The sequence below is a fragment of the Mastigoproctus giganteus genome, chromosome 4, assembly GCF_048544385.1.
Source record: "Mastigoproctus giganteus isolate SK-2022 chromosome 4, ASM4854438v1, whole genome shotgun sequence".
Classification (NCBI taxonomy): domain Eukaryota; kingdom Metazoa; phylum Arthropoda; class Arachnida; order Uropygi; family Thelyphonidae; genus Mastigoproctus; species Mastigoproctus giganteus.
This window is the reverse complement of record NC_143578.1, coordinates 38,338,629-38,361,330: the sequence shown is the minus strand read 5'-3', so window position 1 is coordinate 38,361,330 and position 22,702 is coordinate 38,338,629. Positions and strand designations below refer to the sequence as shown.

General features: G+C 35.7%; 1 protein-coding gene across 1 annotated transcript in view; it reads right to left on the bottom strand.

The window, feature by feature from the left end:
* Positions 1 to 22,702, bottom strand: part of r (carbamoyl-phosphate synthetase 2, aspartate transcarbamylase, and dihydroorotase rudimentary) — a 353,839-nt gene that overhangs the window by 301,818 nt on the left and 29,319 nt on the right. The window contains exons 4-6 of the mRNA XM_090372656.1: positions 19,030 to 19,299; positions 16,348 to 16,406; positions 14,253 to 14,336 (exon numbers count right to left, since the gene is read on the bottom strand). Of these exons, the coding sequence (XP_090228782.1) occupies positions 14,253 to 14,336; positions 16,348 to 16,406; positions 19,030 to 19,299 (413 nt within the window). The remainder of the gene's footprint in view (positions 1 to 14,252; positions 14,337 to 16,347; positions 16,407 to 19,029; positions 19,300 to 22,702) is intronic.

Here is a 22,702-nt window from a genome sequence, read left to right as displayed (position 1 = left end):
ATAGGTATTTCAAAGTTTAACACCTAAGTTTGTGTTAAACTGAGAACTTTTGCACCCTCCCCCAATAATCAGGCAGAACTGATTAACTACTAAATGGCTAATACAGTACCTTGGGATATTTAGGATAAATTACAAAACCATACTCATTTGGAACCCACAGTGTTTAATAAAAGAAGGGAAGACAATCTTATTTTACAGGGAGAAAGTGTGGGTGTACGGGAATTGCAAAATTTCTCACCCTAACTCACTGTCGCATGACTCTCTGCAACCTATGGGGGGGGGACGTAAGCCAAAGCCATATGTACGTAGCTCAGAGAATCACAGGAAGCATTAACTTGAAATGAACAACAACGTGGGCGGAAGGAGAGAAGAGTCACTGGGTTCTCACGTCTACAGAGGCACTTAAAGGGGTTTTATTGCTGCAGTGGAGACAACGGGATACAGAGATGATTTCGCGGGACGATTACCAAAAAAGGTAATCTTAGAAAGCAAATGGGCATTTTCGTGACTCAGACTCTGTGATGTAGGATGAGATCACCAGATGATATATAAGGGGTTCAAAAGGCACCAAGAGGAGAGAAGGGGGGGAGAAGTGCCTTGCGTCGCAGAGAAGGAGAAACTAAAAGAACATCTCAGGGTCCAGAGAAGACAACGCCCTAGTGTCCTACTGAGAGGAAGGAAGCCCATGATCAGCTCTGGAGAAAAGCAACTGAGCCTGGTAAGCAAACTGTTTCTTTTGTGTGAATGAAAATGCCTGAAAGAGAATAATTAGATTAAACCAAATGCTTCTTTCCTAAAAACTTAAAACTCTGTTATCTTAATAATAAATGGAAGTAACTTTCATTGTTTGGGTTACACAGATAGCCTTCAGCAAAATACCGTTAGAAACAAGGAGTTAAAAGGGAATGAGAATATTCACAATAGGATAGACATAAGATAGTTAAATGTAATGGTAACATGTAATGGAAGGTGACAAAACACCAAAAGCATTTGCCTAAAGCGCCTCTGTTACCCAACCATCTGCTTTATGTTAATGTGTATTGTGAGCAGTGTAGTTTATTAGCTAATAGTATTATGCCAAACAACAAAACTAGTGAATGAACAGTTCCAGAGAAGTTAAATTATAGAATACTATAATGATGCTTGTTAATTCAATATTATAACCCGAAATAAATTAATGTTGTTATTATGAGCGTAAACCTGGAAGCAATATATATCTTTACTTTTACATTAATAACCAGATTGGATGCAAGTGTACTGTATACATTATTTTCTTTAATAAATGTTTTTATGTTATTTCATGTCTCTTCTCTCTGCCAATACACACAAACACACCAGAAGAAACAACTGGAAATAGGAAAAGGGTTATACAGGGGTTGAGTAACCTAATGTGATTACTCAATCTAAAAACACAACACAATCTTACGCTGCAGTGACCAAGTGTCCGAGAAACCCTTGGTTGCAGAGGGATTAGATTTTGTCCTAACCAGATGATCATCTCTCACAGTATAGATACTATAGACAGAAACCCCTGAAAGGGTGGGGGGGGGGAATATTTACTGATGGTATAAATGTGGGCAGTGATTAATGACATTATAAATGGTTGAGGAGGCTTCTATCCTGCAGTGGGCTGATAATGGCTGCAGTTTACTTTACTTTACTTTATTAATAAATGCAAATCTCAAGGTAATTTACCATTTGGATAGCAGTAATCCCAAGATTAACATACCATTTAGATAATGGAAAACGAACTAGTAAAATATCCTACAAGGGTACCAACTCATTTTCCGGGATGAGGGCACAATATCTCAAAGCTCCCTTAGGGACACACTTGACTGCACCATGCAACATCTACAACAAACTAACAAAAGATGGGAAGAGTAACTGGTATTGGCTGGTGACTTACTAAATGCTGCCTGTCATTTTATGTGAAATTAAATGTGATGACCTACACTGAGTGGACAGAAATCATGGGATACCTACCTAGTAACAGTCAGGCCTACCTTTCACCCAGATAAGGGCAGTCACATTGAGACATTGAATCCACTAGACCACTGAAGTGTTCCACAGATATTTCCATTCATGCTTGCTGCACCGTTATCCATAATTCAGTCACATTCCTAGGTGAAGGAAACCAAAGCTGGAACAGACCTTTTCACAGCATCCCAAAGATGCTCCACAGGGTTCATGTCCGCTGAACGGGGAGGCCATTCCATCATGATAAAATCTGCAGAATGCTCTTCGAATAATGTTTGTTTGTTATTTGGTTTTTAGGAGCATCAGCAACTAAGGCCATATTGCTCCGGGGATATGTGGTGGTCATTCCCTGACCTTTCCGCATCCTCCGTATTTGGTGGTCACAGGCTCGAAACCCGGTCTAATCAAGAAGCATGTGCTACACACTGCTGCTCCTGTCCACCTGGCTACGGAGGTGTTTTGCACAATGTTCTAGTCACCACGGGGAAAATCTGTGGGGAGGTGCACTGTCCTGCTGGAAGAGTCCATTGCTCTGTGGGTGCACGATGACCATGACAGGATCCAGATGGTGTGCAAGGATGGACACGTAACGCGAACCATTCAGAGATGCATCTAGATGTACCAGAGGTTCTGACATGTGCCAGTTCAACATGCCTCAGACCATTACCGACTGTCCACCTGCCTGAACAGTTCCTTGTTGACATGACGGGTGCATAGCTTTGTGCGGTTTCTGCCTGATCACACCCTCCCATCCTCTCAAAATAGCTGGAAACAGGACTCGTCGGACCAGGAGACTCATCTCCAATCATCCAAGGTCCAGTGCCAATGTTCTTTCGCCCAGTTGAGGCGTAGAGTCCTATGTCGTGGTGTTAGCAATGGGACTCTGGTGGGTCGGCAGCTCCCATAACCTATTGCAGCTAATGATTGCCTGATGGTCTGGGTGGAGATGTTTCTGGCACCTCCCTTGTTGAAGTTGGCGGTGATTTGTGTGACTGTTGCTTTCTGGTTGGCTGAAACAATGTGAGACAGACGTCGATGGCCACATTCATCCACCACTTTTTCCGACCCATGATGAGATGTTATTGCAGAAATGGTGTATTTCCGATACACTATTGATACTGTTGAATGGGGATAGTGAAATTTCTGTAAAACCTCCGTGATTGAGTGATCCATGCGTTGGGCACCCACTATCATCCCTCTTTCAAAGTCTGTTAACTCACGAAGTTTATCCATACTGACACCAAATTACCATCTACATGAATGCAGTGATTCAGTGTACCTATATACCTTGTTGATGTAAGAAGTGGGGCTCCCCAAGGATCAGTATTAGGACCACTGTTGTTTTTGATTTTCATAAATGACATCGATGAAGGGATGGAGGGCATGATGTCTAAATTTGCAGATGATGTAAAGATTGGTAGAGTAGTTAATGATCACTGCTAAGCAGAGCTTCTTCAGAGTGACCTAGATATATATCAGGAATGGTCAGAAAAATGGCAGTTATGCTTTAATCCATCAAAGTGTAAGGTATTATACCTGGGGAACAGTAACCCCAAAATAAGAATTAAGAATTAATTCTTATTTTGGGGTTAAGAATTTGCAGATAAAGGAACCACTAGGTGGCAGTGATCACAGTGTACTGATGTGGGATTTACTTAAAGATTTAATTACTACCAGGGGTAAAAGAAAGGGTTTTTGCTTCCGTAAAGGTGAGTACAGTGGTCTCCGACAGTTTTTAAATTCTATACAGTGGGATAAACTGACAATGTTACCAACAGTAAATTCTAAGTGGGAAGCATTCAAGGAATTCATCGTGGAAGCTACTAAAAGTTTCATACCTATTAAGAAATATTGTTCAAAGTTTAGGCCTAAATGGTTATCAAATGAACTAATGAGACTCCTGACAGAGAAGAAAAATGCATGGGATGCATATAAATTATCAAGCGACTCAGAAGTCTATGGCAGATATAAGCTAGTCTGTAATCAGGTCACAAAGGAGGTTAGGCAGGCGAAGGCAGATTATGAGAAATCCTTGGCAAAAGATGCTAAGAAAAACAGCAAGGATTTCTTTACTTATATAAACTCTAAAAGGAAAGGGATGAATCTGATTGCTCCACTTGACATTGATGGTTTGACTGTTGATGATCCTGCTCAGATAGCAAACAAACTGAATGAGTATTTTGCATCTACATTCACACATGAGGAATTATTAAGGTTTGAAAAAGGCAGAAGATTATCAAATTGTAGCAGGATACTTAATGATTTTGTAATAACTGAAAGCAAAGTGGAGGAGAAATTGTTGAAGTTAAACATAAGAAAAGCACCAGGGGTGGATGGGATCTATCCAGTTATATTAAAGGAGGCGGAAAAGCAACTAAGCAAACCCTTAGCCATAATTATGAGAGCGTCCTTGGACTCAGGGGAGGTTCCCACGGACTGGAGATGTGCAAATGTATCCCCAATTCACAAAGGGGGGATCGAAGGGTGACACGAGTAATTACAGACCAGTTAGTTTTAACTTCTGTTCTGGGTAAAATAATGAAGTCACTGGTTAAAGATGCATTGCAGGATCATCTAGACAAGACTGCAGCAATAATTCAGACACAGCATGGGTTTGTTAAGGGAAAGTCTTGTCTGACAAATTTGATAGGATATTATGATGTGGTTACAAAGGAACTGGATGCAAAAAATAATTTTGATCTCATATATTTGGATTTCAGGAAAGCTTTTGACACTGTTGCACATGGAAGACTATTGTACAAATTGGAGCAGAATGGTATTAAGGGTAAGTTGCTACAATGGATAAAAGGATGGTTAAGTGGGAGAAGACAGAGGGTGGTAATCAATGGGTGCTGCTCATCTTGGACTAATGTTATTAGTGGAGTCCCACAGGGTTCGGTGTTAGGTCCACTGTTGTTTTGTATATTTATCAATGATATTGATGAAGGTATATCAGGCTTAGTGTCGAAGTTTGCAGATGATACAAAGGTTGGCAGGGTTGTTAATGACAGTAATGGCAGTGTGCTACTGCAACAGGATCTAGAGAATTTGGGCAGATGGGCTAAGAAGTGGCAACTGAAGTTTAACCTTGACAAATGCAAAGTACTGCATATGGGTAGAAGTAACCCCAGAGAAATGTACCAACTGTGTGGTACTACACTTAAGGTGGTAGAAAATGAAAAAGACCTGGGAGTAATTGTGCAGTCAGATATGAAGTTGTCTGAGCAATGCAGACAGGCTGCCACCAAATACGGAGGATGCGGAAATGTCAGGGAATGACCACCGCATATCCCGGAGCAATATGGCCTTAGTTGCTAATGCTCCTAAAAACCAAATAACAAAAAAACATAACAAAGCAGACAGGCTGCTAGGGCAGGTAATGGGGTTTTGTCAATGATATATAGGAATTTTGCTAGCAGGGAAAAGGAGGTGATTATCCCTCTGTATAAGGCAATGGTCAGGCCACGCCTTGAGTACTGCGTACAGGTTTGGAGGCCTCATTTTAGGAAGGATGTAGATTTACTTGAGCGTGTACAGAAAAGGGCAACAAGATTGGTGAGGGGAATGAAGGGATCCTTTTACCAAGAGAGGCTTAAGTTCTGCCAATTGCAGTGGCTGGAGACTAGGCACCTGCGCAGTGATCTGATTGAGGTCTATAAGGCCTTGAATGGGTTGAGCACGCTGAATTCTGATGGGATCCTTCCACTTGTTCAGATTACGAACCTAAGGGGGCATAAATTCAAATTAAGAAAAGACAGATGTAGATTAGATGTGCGGAAATTTGCCTTTAGCCAGCGGGTGGTTAATTGCTGGAACAAACTTCCATCTGTCGTTGGAAGTTGATAGGTTGAATAAATTTAAGGAGGAACTGGACAGGCATTTGGAGGGAATGGTGTGATTTTTTTTTTTGGCTGATGCTGCATAAGCTCATACACTTGCTTTCTTGCATCAAATGGCACTGCTACTACTACTACTACTACTACTATAAATTATACACTTAACGGAGTTGAACTAAAGCCAGTAGTGGAGGAAAGGGACTTTGGTATTACGATACAGTGAGACATGAAATTCTCCGAGCATTGAAGACTCATTGCAAGGAAGGCCCATGGTGTCCTATCGATGATTTATTGAATAGCTGGTAGTAGAGAGAAGGAAGTCACAATCCCATAATATAAGGCTATTGTTAGACCACACTTGGAATACTGTGTTCAAGTATGGAGACCTCATCTAAAGAAAGACATTGTACTTCTTGAGAGGGTCCAAAGATGGGTAACTTGCATGGTAAGATCAGCAAAAGGGTGTCCATATGAGGAAAGACTTAATATGTGGGTTGCAGAGCTCGGAAACTAGACACTTTAGAGGAGACTCGATTGAGGAGTTAAGGCTCTGTGAGTCATAAGTAAATTGAATGAGGACAAAATTTTCAAAATTATAAATGATTCTAGAACTAGGAGCCACAACTTCCAAGTTATGAGGGGAGATGTTTAGACTGCATTGCAGGAAGTTTTATTTTAGCCAGCAAGTTATAATTTACTGAAATGAGTTACATGGGTAGTAGAGGCTGATAGTTTGTGGAAATTCAAACGTCAGCTGGACCTACGGGAGGAAGGAAGCGCATAGGTTTTCTATTTCCTTTTCTCTTATTATTATTATTTTTTTTTAATTTTCTTCATATTATTATTATTTTTTAATTTTCTTCATATTATTATTTTATTCTCATTTTTTTTTTGGCTGGTGCAGCATAAGCCATAGGCTTCCTTGCACTGTGTAGCCATTGCTAATACTTGCCAAACAGTGGGTTCATCCACTAGCAAGAGGAGTGAGAGCATTGCATTGCCCAGAAAACAGGTATCCCATGAATTCTGTCCTTTCAATGTGTACACTTACCCCAAAGTTTTATACATTTGGAAGAATACATGGTAACTCAGCCTAATGGAAATATAAAATGCACCTAACAGATGATGCATTTTCTGGAGTCTGCTCAAATTGGAAAATGGAGCCACTGCATATGATAATCAAGCTAGAAGTATTTCAATGAAAACCACTGAGAAAATACTTAATATTTCTTTCAGTTCTGAAGTGTTGCATATCACGTCCATAATGACAAGCAGCTTAGCTTTAGCAGAGAGCCATCCTGGCACCAAACAATGATGTGGTCAACATCACAAACTCTCTCTCTCTCTCTCTCTCTCAATTGCCTGGTAATATACAAATACAAAATTACATTCCTGTTGACACTGTACTAAACACCAATGAGAAAGTTAACTATTCAACATAATTTCTTAATTCTCTGGAGCCACCAGGCTTACCATCTCACAATCTGAAGCTCATGATTTGTGCTCTCATTATGCTTCTTACTAATCTGGACACACTGCAATGGACACAACTGACTGTCAAAAATTTCATGCCACATATTATTGAAGCCAGCATAGTGGTTTATCATGCAGCAGTTAGAATGTATTCATTCCAGATGTTCCAATCAATCCTTATGATCTATTTTAATTTAAGCAGCTCTAGTTCCCATCATAAGCATCAAAAAAGCACAGGATTGTTATGCTTGTTTTAAGACTAGGAGACATCAGTGTATTGGGTCTGTAAAACTGTATGTATGGTCAGTCTGCTGCTTTACTGGATGAAAAACCTGGGAAGTGGACAGTAGGCTTTTTTATGGTGTGAAAAAAGCTCACTGTTAGTGGTTTACACCCAGCAGTTTAAATCCTGCTGGCTATAAAAACATATGAAAGACAACACAGTCCTCCAAACTCCTTACACTCAAAGTTTTCGGTCTAAATCTGTAAAGCCCATGTTTTTCATCCAACAAATTCTATGCTGATTGCTCTACAGGTGGCAATGGAGAAAAGCCTTTTATCTTGGGTCTGGATGGCAAAACATGCAATTCTGTCTACTCAGAAGTTCCACATTCATTCACATTAACAAAATATTGTTGAATACTGTAATAAAATTGGGATTAACACACTTTTTTTGTTTGCAGGAAAGTGTTAATATATCTAAATGTTTACTTTCATTGTTTTCTATTTGATCAATAAGCTCAGATTTTTGAGATACACAGGTAAATAAGGTAATTAGTATAAATTTAGATACAATTTTGATTACTGCAACCAGTGAGGCCAAGTACTTGAACAATTGAATAAACATACACAATTGAATATTTTGCAAAACACATGGTTGTGCCTATCCTCATCCCTTCCAAAATGTGTTGCATTCTCAATGGGGATAGGAGATTGCCAACCACTGCTCCTGGAGGTAATTGTGCAGTCAGACAAAAAAAGCTGACCAGTGCAAACAGGCCACCAGGACAGCCCAAAATTCTTATATATTCATTGTAAATAACATATGGGACCAGTGTGGATAAGGAGATGATTATTCTGTTGTATAAAGCAATGATTAGGCCACATCTTGAGTACTGTATATAAGTCTGGAAACCTTGTTTTATCTGTGAATTTGTTGGAACAGGTGCAGAAAACAGCAACAAGATTAGTGAAGGGAATAAAAGGGTACTCTTACCAAGAAAGAGTTCAGTTCTGCAAATTGCAGCATCTGGAAACTAGGCACCTGCAAGGAGAGTTTAAGCTAAATACTGATGTCATGCCTAACCTAAGCACATTATAGCTTAAGTTGCTCATGCACCAACAGCTCCCACAATAACAATAGCTGATGACATCCTTCCTCTTGTTCAGACAACACACAAGGGAGACATTTTTTAAATTAAGGAACGATGGTTGCAGGATAGGTGTGTGAAAATTTGCTTTCAGTCAGTGAGTAGATTGAATAAATTTAAAGAGGAAGTAGACAAATTATTAGAGGAATTGGCTGGATGATATGGGAAGGTTGTTTTTTTTTTTTTTTTTTTGCCAATGCATAAGCTTTCTTTCAGGCATCATATCCCTCTACTAATACTAATACAAAATGTTAATTTTTATTATCTTTAATTCTTTATTTCCCATTTTGACATCATTCTTAACTTCTAAATTTATTTCTCTGTTAATTCCATCCATAATAAAGTTGAAGTGGGGTGGGATCAATGTTTCACCTTGTCTTATACCTCTCTGAATTAATACTTCTTTTTTTAATGTTTTCATTTTTAATTAATGTTTGATTTTCTGTTAATTAAACCTTTAATTATTCTAATAATATTTTTAGGTATATTTCTTCTTTCTAATGATTCAACATTTCTTTCACATCAACAAAACATATGAATAATGGTACATTAAATTCGATTGTCCTTTCTATAATTTGTTTCACTATACATACTGAATTGTTGCACAATCTTCCTTTCCTAAACCCCTGTTGTTGATCTTGAAATTCTGTCTATAATTTGGTGCTCTCTCTCAATTGCCTGGTAATACACAGTACTGCCATAAATACTGTCACAAAAGTAAGACTCCCGTAAAAATAGAAAATGATATCACAGAGCTGTGGGTTTTGCATCATGTGTAGTAGGGCTTGCATAAAACCGAGAAATATCAAAACTGAGTTTAACCGAAGTTTACTCTTAAAACCGGTTTTAAAACTGATTTTCTTAGACTTAGGGAAACTAATTAAAATCTTATAACACAAGTATTTATTTTATCTTGGGTAGATTGTACAAATCGTAATCAAATCTTTTAAACAAAATCTATCACCTTTTATAGTAAAAAAAATAAAAAAATTAAAATGCTCCAGAAAGGTAACCAGCTTGAGATTATACAAAATTACAAATTGTATTCAAATCCTTTGAATAAAAACTATCTTCTTGTATAGTAAACAAAAAAATAATAAGCTCTATAATAATAATAATAAAAAATAAATAAAAATAAACAACTTGGGGAAATTACTTTACTATTTATTGCTCAGCTTTTTTCTGAAAATAACCCTTTAAAAAACACAGTATATTAAGCATTTTTCCTGATAGACTTGACCTTATTTTTATGTTAAAGAGACCAGTGATCGAAAACACTCTCTCAGATTGGACACTTGTTGATTTAATGGTCAGCAGTGCTCTATAAACTTTCTCCAGCTTTTCACTTCTACTGCTATTTGCCTCCAAAATTTTAAATTCTTTGCTGATTTCCAATTCACTCAGATATTTTGAAGGCTCTTCAGTTAATCTCTTTATTACACTATCATACTCTCGCATGAGTGTATCTCCGACATCGGAACTAGATGAGTCTTTGTTTTCTTCTAAAAGAACAGTTCGTTTATTTTCAGTTTCTTCATTCAACGCTAAGACTCTTTAGTATTAGTAAGCCGCATGGTGCAAGAAAGCCTATGGCTTATGCTGCACCAGCCAAAAAAAAAAAAAAAAAAAAATCCGAACAAAACAATGATAAAAAAAATATATATATATAAAATAAAATAAATAACTAAATAATAATAATTAATAAAAAAAAAAATTCAGAATGTTTTGCAAATAATCTCTGATAAATCTCTTCAGCATGCTTTTTCGAAACTTTCTTACTTGGAAAATCAAAAGTTCTTGAACCTGAATCTTCTTTCCTAAACTTTTTGGGGTTGTGTAGATAGCTCAGCAAAACCACAGTTTGGCAATTTCGTCTTGCATTGTAACACTGCAAAAGGCTTTGGTGAAACTTTAAAGCAAATGGGTTTTCTGCTGTATCAAGCTTAGCAAACAGAAATTCTATCAAAGATTCTGCTTTAAGTAAGTCTGTATCTTCTGAGGTTATAGCCTTCAGAATCATTTCAACTGGTCGCAAAGTTTCACATAGCAATTCAAGTGTTTTCCAGTCATCGTCAGACACAGCTTCAGTTGACAGTACTGCACATAGAGCATTTGGAATGCAATTTTTTAATTTCAAAAATTTCTCAATCATATAGAATGTGCTATCCCATCTAGTCTTGCAATCTAATATAAGTTTATATTCTTTCCCATTAAATTTTGCTTTAACAAAATTTTGTTTGGTTTGGTTTGGATTTTATTGGCGCATTAGCAACTAAGGCTATAATGCGCCAAGGCCATCAAAATTTTGTAATTTGTCATTTTTGGTAGGCGATTTTCGAAAAAGCTTGCAAATTTTTCTGACTTTGTTAATAGTTTGTGCAATATTGGCCATGGGATTGAAGAAATAAATGAGCTCATCGGTAAAGTCGGTTTGATAAAGCATGCCTTGCTGTCTTTCTTCAACTTCTTCATCATCATTACTTTCTTCATTATTTTCATTTTCTTCATTGTCTTTGGGAGACTCAGAGACTGTGGCACCATAATTGATTGCTTTTTCATAAAGTACATCTATAACTGACAGATGTATACAATGGGCTATACATTGTTGATGATTACACGTAATTTGCTTGTCAAACTTAATTATCATTGCTGTTCCATCGGTGGTGCAGGCAACAATATCCTCATCCAAGTTCAAACCAAATTCCTTCAGGTGTCCATTCACAATTTGCTCAGTTCTTCTGCTATCAAGTGAACCATTAATCTCAATAAGACCAATGATTGTCTTTTGAATGCACATTTATATTCATATACCTTTTATTTTGTATAGACGTATATTCGTCTAGAGTCAATTAATACCGTGCACCCAAAACCAATGAATTTTTGAAATGCTGAATGAGTTCTTCTTTCTTAGTTTTATAATAATTCAGAACCATAATTTTAATTCCATTCACTGAGGCTGGTGGTAATTTATCATATTTATTTCTCTGAAGGTGAAGGCTTGATTATATAAACTCACTCTAGATAATTGAATTAAAAGAAAATCCATCTAAAGCAGCTAATTTTGAAATCTCTTCTTCCATAGATTTTTTAACGATAAAGTTTTCTAATGTTCTTACCATTTTTACGGAAGTTTCACTGTTATCTTGTTTAATGTCAATCTGATGCATTTTCTTTAAATGCAACATCAAAGATGATGTAGATCCTCCAGACGACTTCATTATCTTCTGACATTTGGAACATTGTGCTTCATCTTTGCTTTTTCGAGCAAAATAATTCCATACATTTGATTTCATCTTAGACATATTAAGAGTAATAAATATTAATTAGTAGGAATTTATATCACCGACAATTTTAAATAAAAATATTGAAGATAACAAAGGCACAGTACTATGCATCACTCCCGCAAGCACTGAATGAAGAGTCTAAACGAGGCAAGTTTCAAAAGATACAGGTGGGAAGATAAAAGGTATCCCTCCTAGATTTGGGCCACTTGCCCATGAGATTTGTACCTAAACATAAAATAAAATAAAATAAAAAACATGTTTAAAACATAAAGCAGTTGAACGATCCAAACAAACGAACAAACAGAAGAAAATGTGTGTAATAAAAAACTATATTTGAGGGCTAACTAAAAAAATATTCGAATCCGGTTTTAGAAGCTCGGTTTTGGTTTTAACAACTCAATATGAAAACTGGATTTAACCGGTTTATAAAACCGGTTTGCAAGCCCTAATGTGTAGTACTGATGTATAGTTTTCTTTAATGGGTTTCATCAACTAGTGCCAGTGAAAATGGAATGAGGAGATAAAGAAAACAGGACTACTGTCATGGGTCTTCATAAGGCAGGACATGATGCACCACAATTTTCAGACTTCTGAAACCACTTGGAATAAGCCAAAGATTTGTCTACAGGGCAATTGGTAGGTACAATGAACAATAGAGAATTGATGGCAGGCCCCGGTCTGGCCACCCAAGAACTGTGAGGACCCCTGCAGCTATCAAGGCGATGGAGAACAGAATTCGTAGGAATCTCCTAGGAAAACAGAAAATCATGTCCAGAGAAATGGGAATATCACCAAGATCGATGTCATGTATAATCAAAAGTGATCTAGGGATGAGTGCCTACTGCAGGAGAACAGGACAGTTCCTAACTCCAGCTATAATGGAATGGAGACACAAAAGATCAGAGGCACTGCAGCATTGGTGCGCGAATGGTAAGCATCGACTGATACTCTTCATAGATGAAAATATTTTTACTATTGAGGAGAGTTACAACCATCAAAATGACAAGGTGTATGCCCATAGCTCTGCAGAGGCATGTCAGGCTGTTAAAAGGGTTGAAAGGGGTCATCACCCAGCATCAGTGATGGTTTGGTGAGGAGTCTCCTACGAAGGTGTAACAAAGATGCATTTTTGGGTTCAGGGGGTGAAAACTAGTGCAAGGGTGTACCTGAATGATATTCTGGAGCTGCATGTGAGACCCCTCAATCAGACTCTCTTCAATGGTCAGCACTGGATCTTCCAACAGTGCCTGCTCACAAGGCAGACATCACTCAAACATGGCTGACCAGAGTTTGTCAATCATGATGAATGGCAACCTGCCAGCCCAGACCTTAATCCACGTGATTACCATTTGTGGGCTATTTTGGAAGTGGTAAAAGGCATGCCACATTGGAGAGCCTGAAGAGATCACTGGAGCATTCTGTTGCCAATTTCCCACTGGATGTTGTGCATACTTCTATCGATGAATGGCTGGAAAATTTGAGGTCGTGTTAAAAACAGGGGGGGGGGGAAACATTTTGAATGAGTGTGTTTCTTCATTTGTTGGGTGTTCAAAAATAAACCCACAGAGTTTTGAGTTCCTGTGTCTTTATTTTGTGGCTACATGCAGTACCACATGTGACAGTATCTACGGCAGTACTGTGTATACAAATACAAAATTACATGTCTGTTGACACTACTAAACACCAATGAGGATGTTAACTATTCAACATATTTTTAAATAGTTAGCTTATTTTTGTACCCTTTCTTCAGAATTATCGTGATGTTCTTTTTACAATTCAGTAGGTATATTTTCTTCACTGCATCTAGTTGTAAAGAGTTTTACTACTTGTTCAAATAATTTAGGCCCTCCATATTGTAGCAGTTCACCATTAATTTTATGCATACCAGCATTTTCCTACTTTTTATGTTTGCTATTTGTTTTTGTATTTCCATTTCAGATGTGTAAAACCAGAGAAAAAAGATAGTGTTTTAAACTAACTAACTTTATCATGCTTAATTTTAACCAAATATTCTGTTATCATTTTTTTTTTATTATTATATATCATGTAATTGGTGGAATTAAACAAAAAAATATAAAAGGGCACATGAATTAAATTTTAAGTAAAGAGGGGCATACTTTTTTAAAAAGAGTAAAAATCTCTGCTCCGGAGAAATCGCACAACTGACAGAGAAAAAAAGAGATCATTATAAAAAAAAATAATTCACCAAATAGTTTAGATTTAAACTTACACTATTTACTTCCCTTCAAACACATAAATCAAAAGACAAATTGTATATTCTGTGGGCTAAAATTCAAAAACAATTAACACACCTTTGTAGAAACTTCTGCAACTAAATTTCTCTCATTTGGATCAACAAAAGGAATGGAATCAATGGATATTCCTTCAATTATGATCTAAAAAAGAAAGAGAAACAACAGAAACAAATGATATATTTAATTTTAACATTATAGCATTTATACTCAGTATTTTGCCCAAACTTATAAAGAAAAGAATGTCCATGAGAGCATAAAGTTTAAATATGTTTATAAGACCCAATATAAATATTTCATGACATATGTTATTATAAATATAAATAGAGAATGAGTTATTATCATTCTCTTACTGTCAGTCTTACCCTACGACTACACTGGTAAGACTGACAGTGTGCATATAATAAGCTCCATTACTGTGGTCATGTTGAAGTGAAAATATTCCCATATGCCATTGTTAAGTAAGAGACAGTTTAGTATTTTAACATTTATTCAGTAAATCTACACCAAAACTATTAGTATTTTTTTGCCAAGCTCAAACAATTCAAAAAACCACTGAATTTAAGTGGATAAATGTAACTAATTTGGGAAACCCCAATCTGTTGGTTATGGTTTAATCAAAAATATTTAAGGTCCTAAATTAGGATTTTTTTTAATGGAAAAAGACAATCCAATTGCAACTGGATGAAATCTTTCAAAACTATATTACAGTAAACCCCCGCTATTCGCGGGGGTTACGTTCCTGAGAAATGTCGCGAATACCGAAAACGCGAATACTGAGTTATGGTTCCCATAGTAATAAAGGGGTTCTGTTCCAAAGTATGAAATATATAAGAAAAACTAGTCTAAAATTTTGTCTACGTATGTATTATATGTACCTTCTTTTTTTTTTTTTTTTTTTTTTTTGGTAGTTGTTGGCGCATCGGCTTCTGTGGCCATATTGCACCTCCCAAGGTTTTTGCAGTACTTTGATCCAAGCCCGAGGCGGGAATCGAACCCGCGACCTTTGGGTTGCCGGGCAGGTACTTTACCCACTCGGCTAGCCCGGTCGGCATATGTACCTTCATAATATGACTATGTACATAGACAGTACATAGTGAAATGCAAGCATATGGCATCGAAATGAAAATAAGAAACAATTTAATATTAAATGTAATATTTATTAGAAATTTCAAACCAGCGCCTTTGCTAGGAAAAAAACTTATCCCGCCAGTGCACCAGTTTCGCTAAAGTTTTGTCTTTTCACGAATGATCGAGTGACCTTGATCGAGTGACCTTTTGAGTTCGGTCTTCTATCCACAGATTTAAAGCTTTTTCCATTTTTTCTAATTTAACATCACGAGTTACAGAGCAAATTTTTGAAGCAATTAGCACGTTTTCACGGACACTACGGCGGATTTTTTTTCCCGATTTTTTGATTGATCGTACCGTTGACTCATTGATTTTATAATGTTTTGCCACTGAGGAGACACTTTTACCATTAGAAATTTTGTCTAATAACTCAAATTTTATTCGCTAATGTCATCACCTTCTTTGATATTTTCACATTTCCCTTGTTATTCGTAGCCATATTTTTGTACGGGTTAGAAAGAACTTGTTCACAATAAAGTCACTTTCTTCCGTTAACACACTCGAAAAAGTCTGTTTTACACTGCAAAATGGTAGATTTATCACTTTTGTAAGCATATCAATTTATAAATTGATAAATTTATTCAATTTATAAGCATATAAATTAAAAGCAAACGACGAAACCTTCCATGGCAAGCGCATAACACATACTGAACAAGGATTAGCGAGAAATATCCACGCTCGCGATTTTGTCACCCCTCTCCCCCCACCGAGTACTGTTTTGACCGAGAAAGATAATTTTAGCCACGCCCATGTTTTTTTATGGCGGAAAATGTTCACGGCGCTTTAAAATTCACATTTTTTTAGGTTTCATTTTATATTAAATCAGCAATCGCGAATACGCGAAACTGCGAATACAGATACCACGAATAGCAGGGGTTTACTGTACTTATTTAGTTTGGGAACTAATCAAAGGAATAGCTAAGATTCAGTAATACAAGGGTTTCTGGGAATGGGAAGGGGAGAAACTAGCAATTTTTAAAGATCATTAGAGATCTCATTGAGCAATATGCTATAATAGTATTACCTTGGCTAACATGGTGCCTTTCTCACGAATCTTTTTGGTCAACTCTCTTGTATCAATTCCTATAAAATTATATAAGAAAAATAAAGTTAATTTTTCATTTATTTGATGATTTCAATCTAACTAATGTTACTATTGCAAGGTATACATATATTTTGCAATACACATTCAATTATATGGCCAATTAGTAATTAATCCATTGTTATATAAAAGGGCAAACAAACTTAAAAAATCAAGCTTTAGAATAACTCACACTTAATGTTTGTGGAGTATTTAATGCAACAGCAGTTGTAAAGTCTAGCTGCTGTGATAGTCTGTACTAGATACTTTTGATATATGATATAATTCAATTGCTAAAACACAATGCATAACTGTATACACATATGCTATCAAAATTATTTTAAATTCATAGTTCTGTCACAAAGAAATGTGCGAGAAATGTTTAAAATATAAACAGTTTAAAATAAAAATATAAACAATTTATATTTTCTGGTAGTTGCTCAATTCAAGCTTAAAGATCTCACCTTTTATTAACAGGAATATTAAACACTTACTGTCTGATGAAATATGCTTTCACAATTATAAAAGAAAGTTCAGTTTAGGAAATAACAATAACAAATGGTGGCTTGTTATTTCTTATGAAAATCACAACCTACCAAAATGAATTTAAATTATCAATAAACCAAAGGGGTGGCATGTGTGACCCCCACTTTACTCTTTTGCATTCAAAAATCACACTTTCACTTAGTTACAACTATTATCTTCCAAGAAAAACTTATTTCTTGGATTTAAAAATTAGAGAACACTTTATTGAAAAGGGGTCAGAATAACTCCTACCTACCTTATGAATTTTAGTATACCAGTTAATGGGCTAAAAATTGAACAGCAGTTAGTTCAGGAGTTTTATAAATACATTGTCATTTGGCAACAAACTTCAACTATAGACAAGCCAGGGTTAAAGGGTCATGTGCTTATTTACCATTCAATGACAAATAATATTTTAGGGCAGAAGCCTCAAGAAATCATTAAATGTCACATTTATGATTACAGATCATGAGAGCATAAACTCCAAATTAAATGTACTTGGATTGTCCACATCACCTCTCTGCCCTTGTGGACCTGTTAAGACAGTCGATCATTTATTTCTAGAATGACACCTATTTAGATGTTAGAAATCAGCTTCAGATTTTGACAAATGTATACAGTCCCACTGATTTTCCACAGTTGGTGGAAAAAAGGGAGAATTTCTTGTATTTCTCTGATTTTGCTGATAGTGTGTTTAGGAGATGAAAATGCATTGTAAATGTTAATCCTTAATGAGGTGTTACACCAAAGGGTTTATAAGGTTTTCTTGGCATTGTGTTTCACTGAGTCTTTTATTGTAAGTTGTTCATAAGAACTGTTGTTGAAAATTAAATCTTGTGTATATGAGAGGTTAATGGGTATGTCTTAGCAGGAAAATAAGTCCTGTTAATGATATACATATCAAATTTTAATGACTATGTACAAGACCAAAGGTATTAACTTTCAGGAAACTTCGTTCTAGAAGATAGTGTCGAAAACACTGTTTCCTTGCTGTTGACATTTATTGTGAATATTTTTCTTTTCGAGACATATGGCAGTTAAGTTACTTGCTGTCTATAGGTTGTAGACTTGTATATAATTTTAGACTTGTGTATAATTTTAGGCTTGTAAATTTCATTGATACTGTTTGGTTACTAGCTTTGCAGCTCCATTCAAATATGTCTAAGTTTCTTTAGATTAGAGTTTAAATGTAATATAATATAGTTCACTATTTCTATAAACTATTGTAAACTTTCTCTTCTATTTCAGGGGATGTCTATTCCTTCCTCCCCTTATCTTCTATCCAATTTTCCATTCCCATTCCTTCCAATCCCCCATACTTATCTCCACTTCCTTTCCCTAAACACCTTGGGGCTCCCAGGCTTGCTTTGAGAGCTCCAGTAAGTGGCTCTGGTAATAAAGTTGTCCCTGACGTGCCTCCTTGTGGCCAAAGTTGGGAGTCAGGGGTATGCCCTGCCCCCAAAGTTGCCAGCACGTGCACGCACGCACGCACGCACGCACGCACGCACACACACACACACACACACACACACACACACACACACACACACACACACACACACACACACACACACACACACACACACACACACACACACACACACACACACACACACACCTTGGCTTTTTGCCTTTTCAGATGCTACAGCAGTATATAGGGAAAACCCTGGAGACCACAATCAAAACCAACACACCTTGACACCTTGTCTACCCCATAACCAGATCAACTAAGAACCTCAGGAAAGCATACAAAGAATATTTATCTGATACCAAGGAACTTGTGGTAATGCTATCTAACAAGATTACATTGCATACCATATATTTAATTATCTGCTGATGCCAACTGCAAAAGGTTTCTAATTTTTTGGCCAGCGAGGGCATATTATTTTTTATTTTAAATAAACAGTTTATCCTAGTTAAATTCAGAAATTTTATTATGAATTATTATGGACTTCTTTATTTTATAGCTTTAAGTTTATAATTATAAGTTAATTTGTCTGAAAAAGTAAGTGTCCTTTTTATTCAATTTAAAGCTTTTTTTTTTTTTTTTTCAATGCTATTTAATGTTTTAAATACAGTACATATGGTTAATGTGTTTACCTTGTATTCCTGGAACCCCATGCTCTAGCATCCAATCTGAAAGAGATCTAACTGCGCTCCAGTGACTGTAGTATTCACTCAATTCTCCAACAATTAATCCAGATGGCCAAATCCGATAAGATTCAAACCATACAGAAACACCATTATTAACTATTTCACTTTTTGGAATACCATAATTTCCAATTAATGGATATGTTAACACTAAAATCTGAGCATGATATGATGGATCTGTGAGTGACTCTGGATAGCCAACCATGCCTGTCTGGAATACTAAAATAAACAACATCATTAAAATCTAATAAATCTAATCCAATCTAATAAAATCTAATTAACAGTAATGAAAATAATAATAATTATTATTATAATCTGAATAAAATAATTTAGATTGAGCAAGATGTCTTATTCGAAAACCAGAATAAAATTAAAATTCACATTAGTAATCGCACACAGTACTGTCATAAGTAATATAAGAATGTTTTTTGAAAAACAACATAGAAAAATGCTCTTGTTTACAGAAGTATTTCTCACCCTTTTTGATAACATGACCCACCTAAAAACCACGTATGGTATGTACCACTCGAAAAAAAAAGTAGTTATTATAATATATATATATATATATATATATATATATATATATATATATATATATATATATATAATGTTTAATATGTTTTTTTTTAATTATTAAAATGTTAAAAACAGTTTAAAGATGCATTTTAAAATATTTTAAAAGTAGTTTAAAGACTTATTACTTTTATACATCATGTCGCAAATTAAGATATTTATCAAAATACTACAATTTAAAAATTGACCACCTCAATACGATTACAATATTGACTGTGTTTTTAGGTTCACCTGAACAGATAAACAGAATTGCACTGAAATTTGTGAATCAATATGTCCTCTGATGTTGTATTAAATTTAAGGTACTGAGGTGTCAATTTTTTAATTACAGCATCTTAAGAGCATCTATTTTATGTTTACAATTATGAATCCCATTTACATCCCCCCACCTGAAATCCATGGATTGAGAAACCTTCGTTTACAGAATTTATTTATTCTGAATTTTGTTATACAGTAGGATCTCAAATTATGTGAACTCAGAGTACACAACCTCACAAATCAAATTTATGTTTGTGACTCACAATTATAACTTGTCTGTTTTATGATGGAAGTGGAGCAACACATGAGGGGAAGAGAAGAAACAGAAAGGAGAAAGTTGATATCAGAGTGGATGCAGAGTATCAGTATTTTTCATTCAAATGAAAAATACTGATACTGTGCTGATAATGAAAAATGATTAAGAATTCTGTGCTTAAACTAAATAATACCTTATAGACTAATAAGAACAATAGTGTGCATCTTTAGCCTGAACATGGTCTCCTCCAAGGGAGCACCCTTTATGAAGACAAATTCATCGTGAATGTACTTTAAGATTTATGTATATTCAATTTACACAAGGTTTATATAATGCATAGATGGTTTATAGAAATTCACCTTGTTTTATCTTGGTACAATAATTTTCTATAGGAGAAACCCCAACTTACAGAAATTCAGACTTACATGAGGGTACAAGGAATTTAACCCTCACATTTGGAAAACCTAGTATTAACAAAATACAGAAATTTTATTCAAAATAGCAACAACTCCTAGCTTTTTTATACAGTCCTTCAATCTATTAGGCTATTCATCTATCACAATACAGAGTCTGATGTAACACTGTCCGTTCCTGTTACATATGATCGCTAAGTCTGCCTTATGAGTAGGAAAAAAAAAAAAAATCCTGACTCAAGATCCAGTGGTCAATATTGAATATGATTTGGTTAAAAAGCTATAAAATATTCTCTAAACCATCTCTATAATGAATTTCTTTTGCAGAAATGCTAACTCTTTCACAGAAGTGCAGGACAACAATCAATGCATAACTCTGGCAGTCTCCCTGAAGCTTTAATAGTTGTTCTGCATCTGTTTTTGCAAATGCAGAAGTATCAGCAGTTTTGATTTCAACTTCCTGATTTCCTTTAGAGCAAGAGTTAACATCTGCCCTTTTCTCTCATGGAATATGTACATTCCTATATTTGAATTAAACTTGAAATAGTTCTGAGTGATATTCCATTTCTCTGTCCATCACATTCATTTACAGAAGAGATTACTATGAATTCATTTGCTAACAGTTTTGATCATATGCTACCAGAACCTAAGGTCATCATTCTGGTAGCAGGAAGTCTGTGATATCGACATTGGGTTGTTCCCATCCACATTTACCCACAATTCAAGTGTACAATGAGAATAAATTTGGGTCTCTGCATTTGTCATGCAGTTACACCAATAAACAGAAAAGTGTTTAAATTTTTTTTAACATGTAGTATTCCTTTTCTTTCAATGCTTAAGTAGCTTGAGTACCCCTTTTGTCTCAAAATTTTAGCTAATGTATTCCTTTTGATTTTTTTAAGTTTTAATGTTGCCAATCCTTACAATGCAATGCATACAATGCAGCAGGATCTCAACTACCTGAGGTGAACAGGATTACACCTACCTCTGATCAATCTCTGATAACAGAAACAGATCTTTTCTGCCCCTTTTTTAGAAGGGGGTTGGATTCATTTATTACTGTAAAGTAATAAATCAATCCAAATGAACAAAAAGCAGGTATCATTAAGCAAATGGTAGACTTGTATACTCATGCACATAATGACACAATGCAGTGGAGAACATAGAAAATTGAGTCCCCTTCCTCACTACTTTCTTACTACTTCCCAACTTCCTACAAGTGTCCCACAACTATTTTAGGTGCACCCTGCTTCAAGTCATGACTACAACCAAATATCAATGTAGCTGTTTTTGTTTTTGTTTTAATTTAGTACTTTTTGTTGATAAACTTTATGGACTGTCACTTCCCACCTTTTGAACCATCTCATGACACCATCTTTTGAATCATGTTATGAAAAAATGTCCATGAAAAGGGCTTAGTTTCTGGTGAATTTTTTCCATGGTGCCCATAAAAATCATTTTCAAAAGTTGGCAACTCTTGTCCCCAGATACAGAATGACTTAATAGAACAAACATTGTCACAAAAATAGATAACAAAATGACTCACAAAAAATTAATTGCTAGTACAAACTTGACATTTCTTTGCGAGTACATCTACTAGAAACAATACACTGCATACAGCCAATCACTGATAAAAAACCTGTTTGTTACTTTTAATTGTGGTTGTCTTCAGTTCTGGTACTGTCTTCATGATTGGTACCGGCAGAAGTACATATACTGGTACATGCAGTTCATTAATCCATATTAGAAATGTTTAGTTTAATTTTTTTCACTGATATCTGTAACACTCAGATATTTCATCACAACTGATTCTAAACAGGAATGGTACAAGAATGATGCTTCCTATATGAACACTGCTACAGCTTTATATAAGAGATATACAAAGTGTGGCTATTGAATAACAGGACTGCGCATGCAGCCACACACCAAGTGCCATCTATAAAAAAAGGCACAGCAGCTGACCTTGAGCCTTTCCCTAGTTGTCTGCAAGTCACATTCCAACATGCTCATTTGCTTTAAAGTGAAACAGGTTTTCATTAGCAGTAGAAAATGATGTAAGAAACAAAGCTTATAAAGCATCAGCAAAAAAAAAAAAAAAATCAGCAAACTACCCACTTCAGCC